Below are 15386 nucleotides of genomic sequence, written 5' to 3' on the forward strand. Positions count from 1 at the left end.
ATTCAAGTGAAGTTACCTGAATGAATTATAAGGTAAATGTTACTGTTTCCAGGACTGAAGATGCATTGGTGATATTGTTTAGCAAGTCATTCCAACAGTGGGAGACAGTTTCCAATTGTAGTAATGGGTCTTACTCGTATTTGGTCAGTCACTTCCACAGCTGTACTGCAAAGAAAGAGTATGCATGCTAACTATAGTAACTGGTCCACTTTTTATTTATTTATTTATTTATTTATTAATTTCACTGTGATCTTTCCTTAGGTAAAAGTGATCCTTTCTGTGTATTGGAGCTGGGAAATGACAGTCTTCAAACGCACACTGTTTACAAGAACCTCAACCCAGAGTGGAACAAAGTTTTCACATTGTAAGTAGATTGCTTTTGAAAACATGCTGAAATGCCAAACAGTTAGCAGTTTATCTACAAAAGCTATTGACTTTGGAAAAATACAAAGGTCAAGTTTAAGATATGTCATTTTTTCATAGTCAGAAGAGGATGTTGGAGAAATATCAAATATAACTCAATTAAAGCATTTGCCTTTTACTAGTTCTTGCATGGAGTTTATTAATAGAAGTCATTAAAAGAAGAATTACTGTGATATTTATAGGAAGAATCATGACTAGACATAATGGAGTCATATCTGGATCTAAGAGATAATATAACAGAAAGTGGAGACCAGATACTCACGCCTACATTTTCCATAATTTAAAATAAAATGTTTCATTGAACCATGGTAAAATACCTCATTTAATTTGTAAGCAAGCAGAAAATTAGAGCTCACGTTGTTCCTGTTATATCTTATGAATTTAAACTAGTCAAAGATTGCTTAACCCAAATAAGAAGCTTAGATTTTAAAGATAATTAAAGGGTGCATTTTTAGGGTGACTTCATTAGTAACAAAAAGTGACAGTTATTGGCAGTGAAATTTGTCTTCTCTTATGCTGACAAAGATTTTTGTGAATAACTGAGTGGGATAAATGTCTCCAAGATTATAGTAGTCTGTGGAAAAGAAGGCAAATGTGAGGGCTAGCAGTTGAGCATTTATGACATTTACACCTGTCTGTTGGAAGAACAGTTTGAGAATCACAGACTTCTTGCAAAAACAACATTCCAAAACACTTAGCTGAATGTGAACGCAATAAAAAATATCTGATCCCTTTGATAGAAGTACTTTGCTGGATTTCTGTTTAATTCATGCATGCAGCTGAATGCATGTCTCTTGGAGTCCTTTTCTTTCTCTGTCTGTTCTCAAGAAGCTTCCACTCATCATTGTTTATTCTGAGGTTGTGCCAACAGATGAGTCTTTTTGGATGTTCAGCCAACAAAATAAACCTATTAAGAATCCAAAATAATTTTTTTAAGAAACAATTTGTTTCTGTATTTCCTGAGGGTCCCAGAAATGTCAGCTGTGGACTTTCACTAACTTTCTTACTGCTGTTGCACAGCTACTCTAAGCACTAAATCCACAGAGCCAGTCAGGCGCTCAGAACTCTCTTCAGATTTTTGGCTTTTCTTTAATTGAGATCAAACACCTTAAAAGCTGTTGATGATCTAGATTTCTTTTGGAGCAGAGTGGATTGTTCTGAATCCATTTCAGCTTGAGCATTCAGTACTACCAGAGAGCCCTTCCCACTGTATTCAGATTTTCTGCAACACACTTACCTGTATGGCACATCTTAAGAAATATTTTATATCACTGGTAGCTATATTGTGTGGAAAATTGTAATGGCTTGTAGAAGAATATGGACAGTTGCTGAAGCAAGGGGTTTTTGATGTAATTTAATGACAGTGTCTCATAAATAGCACATATCATGGTAGTTTGGCTGCCACCAGCGGGTCACATTGAAGACCATGCTGTGGCTGCTAGCCAGAGGGACAACCAGGTGGCTTTTAGGTCCTAACTGTGCTTCACGATAACCCACAACATGGTGTCACAAGCGGAGGGCCCAGGAGCAAAACTGCTCTGAAATAGCCTTCTGGATAGAGTGGTTGCACTCTGTTAAATAACAGACGCACTATATACCAAGTGCCTTTTTCTTTAATTCTAGCACATGGGAAAAGGAAAAGAGATAATGAATGCATCTCATAAGTCATCTCTGGTTACCCAGGATTTTTCAGACATGCATATAACTTTTCTCAAATGAGGCTCTGATTTATTAACAATCTGATAAATGGTCAGGATTGAGTGCCTGCCGCCACATTGGTCAAGCGTTTGCACTGAATGGAACACAAATATTGTACGTTTGGCCTTTAATTAGGGTTGTTAGATTTTTTTTTTTAAAGTAATTGGTTTTGCTAGTATGTTAAGAGGAAAATAATAGCCCAAGTCAAATGAAATTATATAAGGTTTGTTTCATGAATTATTTTTCTTGTATACTTACTGTCCTGAAGCCTAGTTTTGAATTCAGCCCTGGATATCTTTGTGACCAGTTTTTTCTGTTTGAGAGTGGAGTTCTACACTCTTAAAATCTACATCAGTGCACAGAAAATGTCACTGGTAGTTGTTATTTTCTTCACCTAGTTATGTGACTACAACACAAGGGGAAAGCTTGGGGAATACCCATCATTTGATTCAATTTTTTGGAATTTAATTAAATGCTAGTTTTATACTCCAAGGTAATACAAACTTAATTAGTAAAACAGTGTTCTCAGATCTTTGTGGGGAAGACTGTGCATGTATATCGAATATCATTTTTCATCTGTGCTTTTCATTACAGCCCTATTAAAGATATTCATGATGTTCTGGAAGTGACAGTATTTGATGAAGATGGAGATAAACCCCCTGATTTTCTTGGAAAAGTTGCCATCCCTTTGCTGTCTGTAAGTTACTTTTGCCATGTATATCTCTCAAATGTTGGGAGCAACTTGCATTTCTTTTCCCCTCTGTACAAAGCAACACAGATTTGGGGATAAACAGGTTTTGTGATCTATATGTGCCTTAGTTGGCAGTGTTTATAGTCCTTCCTAACGTAACAATCATTGCCAACCCATTTTAGTAGAAATTCGGTTGATTGGAAAGAAAATTGCTGAAGTGTCTGTACTTCATCAGTGCTATATGCTGTATAGGTCTGAAAACATAATTGAGTTGTTCTGTATGTTTCCACATCATCTTCCGAAGGTAACGTTTTATGCATGCCTTTGTTCTGTCTTGCTTCTTTTTGCTCCAAGAAAGTAATTGCACATCACAGTAGGATTGACTAGAGATAGCTGTTGTTATTGGCACAGCTGAATAAAATTACCTAAAAGGGGTGTTTTCTACTCCACAGTGCTTTTAAAGACTGGTGGCTTTTGTTCTGTAAACAAATATGTGAAGAGTGAACGCTACCATGGGAGTATAAAATCAAAACTGGAAACAAAGCAAGCTCAGGGGAAAGTGGTTGCTCTGGAGATTAAGGAGAGTTAAAGCTTTTTCAGAAATGGCCAAAAAAGGCCAAGCTAAAGAGAAGGGAACATGAAAGGGTCATTAAAAGACATTAATAGAAAAATGGGGAAAAGCAGCTTTGTGTTCGGTAAGACTGATTTAATTTGGAACAAGGCTGGTAATAATAGAGTAAGTAAACCAGATCAAGAGGATGTAAACAAGTCTGTGTGTGTATTTGCAGTATCACAGAAGATTCTGGTAAATTTTGCAGTAAAGTTTGGGAATAACTTTCTAGACTCTGGCTTTTGTTAAATCAATTAGGTGGGGTGAAAGGCCTCACGGGACCCTTGTGTTCATATCATTCCAGTTGTTGTGTAAGCACATGTTTAACTTCAAGCATGGGGTTTCCCTTGAGTTTTGAGGAATCAGCGTTTTGTAGACGGTTCGCAATGGGGAGGAGACGGTGTGACAGGTATTTATGCAGCGAGTACTGTGTCGAGCCCTGTACGAACATTCACGCTTGCAATGTATAACATGATGTGAGTGATGCATGTAGTAGTGTGAACCTTTTGGTAATGCACAGTGTGATGCTGTGGGTAATAGCTCTCTTGAATAGGCTGCCGGTGAATCCTGATTGAAATTATAGAGCACAAAATTGCAGTATTGTTTAGAAGCATCCCTGTGAAAGCATATTCACCTCTGCAGAAAGGCTGGTATACATCTCATATTTAAGACAAGAGTTTTTGAGTCTTAAAGGTGGGCGGCTGCAGCAAAGGCTGTATTGTGGTAACAGGTTAGTGGGGGTCCATCCTTGCAGTGTCTGGAGAAATGGGAGATTTCTAGAGAGAAAGCAAAGTCCCATTAAATCAAAGTGGACCATATAAGCCCCTCAGGGTCAGCTGAGAAATAAATGGGCACAGCTTAGGTAAGGCCAATCAAGATCAGAGAGGGGAAGTTGAACTACAAATATTTGATGTTTCCAAACAAATAATGAACTGCCCAGAAAGCTCTTAAACCGTTTTAGAGAATATGATACCACATTAAAGAATGCTTTATAGTGGTAAAGAAATAAGGTAATGTGCTCCAGTTTTGTTATTATTTTGTTTAAATATGTATATATCTTGTGCATGCAAGTTAAAAGCAGTGTGGCTTCTGAGTCTCCTCAGGAAAGTGTGTTTATTTTCATCCACCATGTGCTCTTTCCGAGCAATTCTGGAGTCCAGAATGTGGGCACCCTGGGATTTGGGGATAAGATATGTGTAAACTGCAGGAGAGGCTGTGGGATAAATACTGAGATTTTGTTGCCTCAGTGCCACACTTGAAAAGCAGTCCCAGGCAGAGCTTCTAACCCCACCAGTACACCTGCATGGTGGCCTGACTGGAGTCACTGTAAATTTAAAAATAATAATAATAATAATTAAAAATAAAATAAAACCTCTGTTTTAGGACTTTATAAAACAGCCTGAGTCTCCAATGGGGGAGAAGGCAGTTCAGTGTGGTACACGTGTGCATTTGATATGAACATACCTGCGTTTAAGCTGCCATGTGCTCTGCAGTACTCCTCTCCGTGCCTTGTACTGCAAGTTTTTTTTTTTTTTTTTTTTTTTTTTTGAGGCTGGGGATATTTTAGACTGTTTATCTATTTTAGTGGCTTCAGTTGTCAATATCTCCAGTTTTAGAACAATATTAAAGTCAGTTTGGCATGAAGGATGATTTGATGTTTACAGGGAGGAAAACTCTTAACATCTTTTATTCCATTTTTGATCACTTTGTTAATTTTTCCCAAAGTCCTCATATCTCTGATGTTACTGGAAGAGAGTGGCTGGAGCAGCTGCTCTCCTGCAGATCCAGTGCTTGCCAAATGGTCTGCATGATCGGCAGCAGGCTGTGTGGGCTCACAGTGAGAAGATGTTAGATTTGGATTTTCTGTTGATTTTATAGGCATTTGTCAAGTATCCCTTAGGAAGCATGTAACAAGGCAGAGGAGGGGAGTGCATGTGTGTGGTAACGTCCAAACTCTATTCAGCATAGGTTTTTTGTCCAAAGTTTGAGACAAAAAAAAAAAATAAAAATTGTTTATGCTTTCCCTTGCCAACTGATTTTCTTCCTTCCCATCCAAACTTCTCTGCCTTCTATTTCAGTCAAATCTAGTGTAAATATCTCTGCTTCTGATTAAAAACATTTTGCACCTATTAACTTACTCTGCTCAGACAGAGAATTGCAATTTTCTCAGCTCTTTTTCTTGAAATGGGTATTTCAATGTATGTTGTGATTTTCACTATAAATTTGAATGTATCCTTTTGAACCATTTAGATAAATATACTGAAAGAGAACAATAGTTAAAGACTCAAAGAAGCCTCACAAATCATACTGGTTTAATTCCTCTTTGGTAGTCAGGTGAAATATTTGGCTAAATTCTCTTTTGAAAATAGAAGTTCATTTTCCCCCACCCTCCTGATATAGCTAAAAAATGCATCAGTTTGAGTTGTAAGCTGTCGGCACATGAAGCAAGTTTACTTCAGGAATTGTTCATGGATGACTACATTTTCTTAATAAAAAATAGCCTCGAGTAGATTATATGTTGAAGGGATATGAAGAGTTTAATTTGATGGAGAACTTTGCTTTAAATGTGTCCAGAAGTCTTGCACTGGCATTTTGCAAACATGCACACACCTTCATCATTACATTAACATTAAGACATAGATAATATTAATGCACAAAAAATCTTGGATGGTGACATTAGGTTCATCTTTCTATTCACCCTTGACTGTGATCTAGGTTTATGGCATGCAACAAGTAATAAATGTAAAAAGACTAGGCAACACAAGAAAAACTTTAAAGTGTCAGGTGATGAATAAAACTTAATATTCTTTTAACTGGCATGATGAAACAATATTGGATGACTGCATGATTTGCTTTGCTTCTCATACAGCTCTATTAATATATGCTGCAGACACATTGATTTTGATAACATTACCCAGAATTTGGAATTTTCTCTATTTGCAGGTAGGTGGGGGACAGAGAGAGTGAAGTAGTGATTTGCCTTTTGCTATTTCAGGAAGATGAATTACAAATCCAGGGACTGCATCTTACTTTTCCATGTTAATCAACCTGTTGCATTTTTTTCTTCTGCCTTTCTTTGTCAAACTACTATACTCCTCTAAAGCATGTATAAGAGACCTCATTTCAACAAAGTGCAGCACTGTCTTGCCAAAGGACACCTGTAGAGTCAGGCTTGCCTAAGTTTTGGGCAAGAGAGGTTGCTTTCTCAGAAAATGGGTGACGAGAGGGAAGACTACATACACCACTGAACTGATCAGCCCTCTGTGTTAGAAACTGAGGATGATACTGGGAAATGGGGAAGAAAGGCAAAAACTTCATTGCTTCAGGAAAGGGGTTTGGTAGGTTTAGAGATCTTGTAGGTTTTAGGGGACTTGAACTAATTATCAAATAAGTCCTTTCCATCTCTGTGTTCATTTGTGCTCTAGATTTTATTGAAAGCAACCATGTTTTCCCTTTTTAAGGCTCCATCTTTTTTGTTTTACTTCAGGAGACACCTGTCTCCTAGAAGGCTGCAAGTTAGTGGAGGCATGGGAGCTTATGTGCTTCAATAATTTTGAAAGCAGGGTGTATCAAATATCTTTATGTAGACCTTTGAGTGAAGAGTTGTATTGCAGACTGGAATGTTTTTATCTGCTGAATTATCAGCTCAGATTAGACTTCAGCCATAACCCTTTTTTTCAGCAAACAGGAAGAGGTCTCTGAAATGTTTTCAAGTGCCAAGCAAGGTTGGCAACCAATGATACAGTGAAAACAACTAGCATGACTTTTGCAAGCTAAATTATCTAAAACATGGCCTGGACTTAGAGAACAGGCACCTGCCAGTTGTGATTACTTAGCACTTGACCATAAGTGTACAGCCTTTTGCAGGAGAAAGCTTTAGACTTTGAGAGAACAGTGAAAATGCTGCACTTCTATCACACAGGTAGTTATGGAGGGGGTTGTCTGTTCTGATTTTTACCCCTCTCATGAACCAGAAATTTTAGAATGCTGGTAAACAAACAAACAAACAAACAACAAAAAAAACACCTCTTCCAGAGAAAAGGACACCATGTTTCTGGAATGAAATATTCTGCTTTGACCATGCACTTCTCATTGAAAATTGTATTGACAGGGGAATGTCTTTTTTTGAGTACCACTTGAGATCCTGGCCTCAGTGGCTTGTGCTCCTGGGGCTTTCAACATCTCTTCACGCTGCCTGAAAGCCCGTGACTGTCTGCTTTCAAATAATCAGCTCTGTACACATTTAGTCTTTGGACATCAACCCTATGCCAAGATTCCACATTTCCATTTTACTTTGGATCCTACAGAAGGTTATTAAAAGTGAAGTGTTTAGGGCAAAGAGTTTGGGATGAATGAATAGATTTTTCATATAAAAATCTAATCAACATACATTACAAGCCTGAAGAGAAACAAAAAACTCTTTCTTCTTGTCCAGGTGGATCAAATATGTGCTTTGCTTTCATCTTTTCTTGGGGAAATATGTCCTTTGATAAGAGTAGGTGTGTGTCTATTACAAGACAGCTTTATGTTATTCAGGGTGAATGGTATGACATTGTGCATCAGCAATGAGCTCAAGCAGGAATATCAGGGGTCCCAAATGCTTCAGATGAATTACCCTTGGAGAGTAGCCATTACCCTTTCCGCACGTCACGGGTGTTGATGTACAGAGGTTTAACCCAGCATTGTTCTGTCAGGTCATCAATATATGACACTGAATCTGCATCAAAGCTGGATACAGAGTGAAGTTTTCTTAAAATCAATGTGAAAAAAAAAAGCCACTAAACCATATTTCTTTGAGACAAGAGCAATGAAAAAACACCCTTTGCTGCGTAAGGGTCCTGTCTTCTCAGTGTTTTGTGTCATATCAATCTCAGCTTTCGCTATTTCATTAAAATTCCCAAGCGGTCAGAAGGTTGTTGCTTAATAGATTTAGCATTGGCTGGCTACATCAATACTGTGTTTAGTCACATTTGTTTTACTGGAGACATCTGTGGGAAGAGTTTAGCAAATATATTCATTCACTTGAAAGGAACCCGGTGCACTTTGGGCCTTGACTGTGCTGCAGTCCCATGCACCTGAACATTTCCTTCCAGCTGGAAGGAAGGCAAGACAAGTTGAAGCACTGCCAGAGGTTGCCTCCATCTGAAGTACACAAAGAATTTAGCTTCCAGCTGATGATTTCCTTCACATGGTCCTGTATAGACTGTGGTACCGAAGGAAGTGTGAATTGCTTTGTTAAAAGATTGATATTTTGTCTTTCTGAGTTGCTTCTTAATATGAAAATGCTCCAAACATCAAAAATTCCCATGCGATAAAAATTGTGACTTTTTCTGATAGCAACCTTGCACAATGAAGCATGTGGGGTGGGTGCTGGTGTCCTCATGTTAGTCAAGTGGTTATGGACAGTCTTGGTTGTTGATTGAGTCCCTGTATGTTGTGTGCTATTAATAAGCTTTCATAGAATGCAGTCATCAGTATTCCTTGAATTTGTATATATAATCATTAATAAAGGAATTATATTGATAATGTTTCTTCAAGGATCTAAACTGTAGGTATTTTCACTTTTAATATTCTTTTGCATTCCATGGTTTATCTTTTTAGATAAGTATAGGTAAATATTAACAGTAAAAAGGTAACTTATTTTAGACACAACTATCAGGACTATTCGTTGGGTGAAGTTTGAGTGAGATCAGTTACATAGTGAAAGATGTTTGGGTGATAGAAGAAACTTGATCTTTCTGAATTTAGGTTCGTTCTAGGACCCTAGCCCAAGCTGCAACATTTGCTCACCTTTTCTACAGTTGGAGAGAACATTTAAGCAGTCTTTGCAAATAGCAGAGACAGGGGAAAAGTACCCAGAGAGGAGAAAGAAATGGATCCAAAATTTCACACAGAATTTTCTAGGTTGGAAGAGACCTCAAGGTCATCGAGTCCAACCTCCAACCTAACTCTAACAGCCCTCCACTAAACCATATCCCTAAGCTCTACATCTAAACGTCTTTTGAAGACTTCCAAGGATGGTGACTCCACCACTTCCCTGGGCAGCCTGTTCCAATGCCTCACAACCCTTTCAGTGAAGAAGTTCTTCCTAACATCTAGCCTAAAACTCCCCTGGCTCAACTTAAACCCATTCCCCCTCGTCCTGTCACCAGGCACGTGGGAGAACAGGCCAACCCCCACCTCGCTACAGCCTCCCTTGAGGTACCTATAGAGAGCGATAAGGTCGCCCCTGAGCCTCCTCTTCTCCAGGCTGAACAAGCCCAGCTCCCTCAGCCGCTCCTCGTAGGACTTGTTCTCCAGGCCCCTCACCAGCTTCGTCGCCCTTCTCTGCACCCGCTCAAGCACCTCGATGTCCTTCTTGTAGCGAGGGGCCCAAAACTGAACACAGTACTCGAGGTGCGGCCTCACCAGAGCTGAGTACAGGGGGACGATCACCTCCCTAGCCCTGCTGGCCACACTGTTCCTAATACAAGCCAGGATGCCGTTGGCCTTCTTGGCCACCTGAGCACACTGCTGGCTCATATTCAGCCGACTGTCCACCATCACTCCCAGGTCCTTCTCTGCCTGGCAGCTTTCCAACCATTCCTCTCCCAGCCTGTAGCTCTGCTTGGGGTTATTGCGCCCCAGGTGCAGGACCCGGCACTTGGCCTTGTTGAACTTCAGGCAGTTGACCTCAGCCCATCGGTGCAGCCTATCCAGATCCTCCTGCAGAGCTTTCCTACCCTCAAGCAGATGAAATCAGTATGACTGTCTCTCTTTTGAGATAGAGGAAAATGTTGAACAGAATCTGAACTCTGGACTAAGAACAGAATACAATGAAAATGTAGTATATGAAAAGCTATTTTGGATATTTTCTTCTGGGCACAGTTGAGACATGCCACCGATCTAATTTCCATGCAGTCATGGATGTTAGTATTGCCCTACACCTTGCTGAACCACACTGGTTTAGCATGTTGCCAAAACTCTGAGAGAGACTTTTGTTTCATTTTTTCAAGGTCTTTTCTTTTTGTCCAAATGAAAATGCAGTGGAGAAATGCCATGAGAAAGAAACAAAGAAATGTTTCCTCGTGCCTTTTTTTTTTTTTTTTTTTTTTTTAATCCTGAAGGTCAAAAGCTAGATCTGTATGAATGTTTAGTCTCAGACTGAGTTATAATTGCACATCTTTTACTAGACAAGTCAAACATTTTGAAATAAGGATGCCAAATGGAGCTGACTGCAAAAGTGGATCTGCACTGCTATATTTTCTGCCCTGTCCAATTTAAAAATAGCAGCAACAATAACGACACCATTTAAAAAAAAAAAATCCAAGCAAACGTCTATTTTCAAATGGAAATTTGGAAATGGAAATTTTGTTGCTGATTTGAAAGTTACTGTATGTACACATCTATAGACACGCCCAAAATGTTTGATTCAGGTCCAGTTGGGCAAATTAAAAATATCCAAATTGAGAAACATTTTTTTTGAATGCCGAATGCCGTGTTGTTAGACCTTCTCAGTAGTGACAGCATTTCTGAGATGTCTTTCCTGGTTGGCTGTGCTCTTGAAAGATGTAGGTAAAAAATATATTCAAATTAAAACATGTTCTTACCACCAAAGTATGAAAGGAGTTCATCAAAAGGATGAAAGCTTGTGAGAAATGTTTGTAACCAAAAGACACAGAAATTCAGTCACCAAATTTGTAAGTGTGGAGAATCCAGAATTATGATGTTATGATATGTGCCTGGACTCTTGCATCTCTGCAGAAACACGGCTGGGTACAACTCACAGCAATTTTCAGTTTGGAAAATTAAATGAAGTCTTCAATTTAGAAACAATTTTTTTTTTCTTTTAAAACTATTTTTGCACTTGCTTGGGGTAGGGATGGATTTGGTAGGGGGATGGATGATGGATGGTAGGGGGAATTGTTGAAGAAGTAGAAAACTAGAATCCTTTCTGGCAGGCGGACTATTTTATGTGGTAGTCCGAGAACCTTCTGATGTCAGTCTATCCTAAAAATGGGGCTAGGCACTTCAGCAGATTTTCTGCTTTGAGACTGCAGGTCATCTGAATAATTTTTTGCCTGCTACTTTCTTGGCAGCATCCTTTGCCTCCAACCCTTTGTGTTCTCTTGCAGTGAAAGCAGAGGAGATTCACGATCAGTTTAATACAATACCTGTTATTATTGCTATTATTAAATAGACCTCGCAAATGGCTGGGTAACTCCCAGCATCCAGTTAAGCAAAGATTTGGATGAGAACACAGTAAAAGCTGGAGTTCCTGTTTGGACACCTCTGAGGATGCAAACTTGGTCTTTATGAGAGCCCTCTTCCCTTTCAACTGTTAGCCAGGAAAGCCATCTATGCTTTGACTAGCTAATTGGTACAGAAAGGGTGGAGCAACATAGGGAAGGAAAGTGACCTTTCCCTTGTCATGTGAAATCACTTGGTTCCCATTATAGCTTTTTTTTTTTTTTCCCCTTACTCATTTCTGCCATGGTTTATATGAGTACCTCTTCTAAATGCCAGAGCAGCAATAGCCGTTTTAAATATGGTTGCAATTTCATGCCCCCAAATTTCCTCCGTTATCTTTAATCTTTGATCATTACAGTCCCTGAATGTAGCTTTTTGGTAAGCTGCAGTTTTTTATGTTACTGCTGTTTAGAATTAACTGGTCTGCTTCCTAAAAAGCCAAATGTTTAATCAATACATATCCTACTGTGTATAATAAATACATTTCTGCCATCACTTTTTGAAGAGAGAATGCTTTTGATTTGAGCCAAATAGTTTACAAAATGGTTAGGGAGTTTTTTTGGTGGTGGTGTTGTTTTTATAGACATTTAATGTGATAGGGCCAACCGGCAGATTAGAGCATAGAAATTGTATTGAAATTCAGGAGTGGGGTGGGGGGAGAAGTCTTTTACATGAATTTGTTAATTTTGAACATTTGTTACATAAACATTCACTCCACTTAAGCTGATTAATTTCTTTGGATTATATTCGTTTCCTGGGTAATCATTTGACAACCTTGCAATAAACTAAGCATTAAGAAGTGGGTTCATGTACTGGAGCGTGCAGTAGGTAGGCAAGTTGTTGTGTCTCTTTCTGAACTTTGGAAGAAAAATTCCATTTTCAACCTGTAATAACGGAGGCTGATTACTTCCCATCAACTCACTGGCTTCCAGGGCAGAATTTTCAAACTGGTTATTGCGTGCACTGCTCTACTATAAAGTATAAGGTCTGTAAATTAAAGTTGGACCATAAGAGATTTAATCTGCAATTTTATAGGTCTCTAATCCAATGGTCATTTTGTATTTCAGACTCTGAGTATATTATCAGGGTTTGGGGAGGATTTTTGCGCCTGAGTGTTTTTCTTTTTTTTTTTTTTTTTTTTAGTAGTGTCTTTTAAAATTGTGAATTACAGCTGGGAAAATATTGATGCTTTTTCTCCCCCCAAACTATAGATCAGAAACGGTAAACAAAGTTGTTACACGCTGAAGAATAAAGACTTGGAACGTGCTTCAAAAGGAGTAATTTACTTGGAGCTGGATGTCCTATTTAATCCTGTAAGTTAAAATATTTTCTCTTTGCTTATCATTTGTGTAAGGAATGGGGGGGGAAAGTATGGGAGGGGGGTAATTGATCCTTTAAAACCAGTAGCCAAGCAAGAAAATTTCCGTCCTAACTGCATTGGGGTCACGGAGGCCTGTTTCATACCATGGGTGAGGAGGTATTGGCACATCATACTGTGACAGCCCATCTAGGTGGATGGGACAATTCAGAGGCATGTTAGGACTTAGAGTGACCACAGGCGTCTTAGGAAGGAGGTGTCAATTACTGTGCACCAGGGCTTCATTTGCAGCAGCCAAAAAAGGGCTTAATGTTTAGATTATTATACGTTACTTTTAACACCTACTTCCTCCCCAAAAAGCTGACCCACAATGTTCTCTTCCCAGGGTGTTGACAGGAAAATTAATGAGGCATATACATGCTGCACTTAGTTTTTTAGGTGGCTGAGTCAGTCTCAATTGCTTTTGCCCTCCAGCCTTTACTGAATAGAATCCTATTTATTAAGGCCATTGTGGGCTGTACTGCAGCTCTGCTTTTGCTGGCCCTGTGGTGCGGTGAGGTTGGTCAACCAAAATCTGGGGAGCAGGGCTGCTGCCAAGTTCAAGAACAGAAGAAGTTCAAGGTTCTTACACCTACAGTGAATGTGTAGGATTTAAAATATTTCAATATTTCAATTCTTCTGTAAGATGTCCCCTTGGTTTCTTTCACTGCGCTTCTGAATGTCCCTTAAGTGAGTTCAGCCTTGCCCAGTTTAACTCTTGCAGACTCCCGTGGGTTAAGGATTGCATGTGCATGATGGAGTAGGCCCCTGGATCAAGCGGAATCACAGGTTTGGGGGTACTGTTTGTGTTGTCACTGCTCTTCAGGTCAACAGATATGTGCCAGAGTTGCAGAGGGTATCACTGTGTATACCTGGCAGCTCCTCATAAATCATGCACGGGATGAAAAGAGAAAGATCCTGAAATAATGAATTAAAAAGCATGATTTATTTTATTTTATTTTTTTTTTTTTTTAAGGTAAAAGCAAGTATTAGAACATTCAAGCCCCGAGAAAAGCGTTTCACTGAAGAGAACTGCAAATTTTCTAAGAAGGTAAAGATTGTCTCTGGGCTAAGCTCTTGTTTGTTTTGGAAAGTTTTGAGTTGCTGTAGTATGGTTGCAAGAACAAAACCTATTTAAGCATAAAACACAACACATGTAAATTCTGTGTATTTCTGCGTATGTTTAAAGGCTTGTTTGTGTTAACGCAGAATTGCTTTCTGATCTAGTTTGCATCAGTAGTTTTGCTTTGTGCTTCAGAATAGGGAAAATGATTGTTGTAGATGTTGCACAGTTCACAGCACCTAAAGTAAAACATAAGCTGTATTCCTTTCTTTGGGAACGAGAATTTAGGTCTAAATTAGCTAGTTAAAATATCCATAGGATTCTAGAATGATAGCTATTATCCTTTTTAAAATAAAGGTGATCGATAATAAGGCTAAAATTCTCATTTATTTCTATGGACTAATCCAAAACACATAGCGAAGAGGTTCTGTGTTTGGATTAAATTATTTTGAGCCCTTCTCCTCAGACACTGTTATACTATGAAAATTGAAAGGGAGCAAAGATAGGTTTCTGTTACTGTTCTATTTAGTTTTGGCATCAAGAGTGTTTTTTTTTTTTTTTTTTTTTTCCTGAGGGATAAGGAAAATCTGGAAGGTATGGGTGTAATCAGAAAGCAGACAGGAGCTGGAGAGTGTCTCTGAAATAGAAGCTTTATTTGTAATATGTGCCCTGGCATGCATTTGTAGCTTAAATTATCCCTGTTTCTGAAGCAATTGTAGGATATTAGAGTGTTTGATTAAACACCTCTTCTCCTCCCCTCCTCCCACTCAATATTTATCAGATCTTATCAAGAAATGTTGATCGTGTGAAAAAAATCACTATGGCAATATGGAATACAATACAATTCCTTCAGAGCTGCTTTCTCTGGGAGTCCACAGTAAAGAGCATGATAGCATTTGTGGTAAGTGGATTTCTTCTTTTATTGCATGAGGCTAAGTGATATAAGATATCGAGTGTTACCGTGCCTTCCTTTCCACCAGCGTAAAGCCATTTATCGTTTACTGTTATTGGTATTTTGTAGCTACACGGCTGCAGGGTGTACAGATTTCAACGGCAGCCAGGCCAGTGTTTGGCCTGCTGGACATGGAAATTAGACCTTCAGAAATGGTCTTTTTTTTTTTTTTTGGCTTGGTTCAGAGGCTTTTGCTGACCTGTGCTCAGGACACCTGAGTCAGTGTGCTTGGTGACACCACCCTGTGAAGGTTTGACCATGTGACTATTCTGGACCTTTTTAGAGCTTGGAAATTGGATGTTAGGAAAGGAGGGAGGTTGTAGCAAAGAGGGTGGATACCAACTGCAGGGAGATATCTTTGAT

The 15386-nt window shown here is 38.9% G+C and overlaps 1 protein-coding gene across 1 annotated transcript in view; it reads left to right on the top strand.

Moving 5' to 3' along the window:
* The window catches only part of MCTP2 (multiple C2 and transmembrane domain containing 2), a 104048-nt gene that overhangs the window by 43127 nt on the left and 45535 nt on the right, over nucleotides 1-15386 (top strand). Inside the window, exons 12-16 of the mRNA XM_032194522.1 lie at nucleotides 262-364; nucleotides 2716-2818; nucleotides 12863-12964; nucleotides 13985-14059; nucleotides 14853-14972. Of these exons, the coding sequence (XP_032050413.1) occupies nucleotides 262-364; nucleotides 2716-2818; nucleotides 12863-12964; nucleotides 13985-14059; nucleotides 14853-14972 (503 nt within the window). The remainder of the gene's footprint in view (nucleotides 1-261; nucleotides 365-2715; nucleotides 2819-12862; nucleotides 12965-13984; nucleotides 14060-14852; nucleotides 14973-15386) is intronic.

This window comes from Aythya fuligula, chromosome 11 (genome assembly GCF_009819795.1).
Source record: "Aythya fuligula isolate bAytFul2 chromosome 11, bAytFul2.pri, whole genome shotgun sequence".
NCBI lineage: Eukaryota > Metazoa > Chordata > Aves > Anseriformes > Anatidae > Aythya > Aythya fuligula.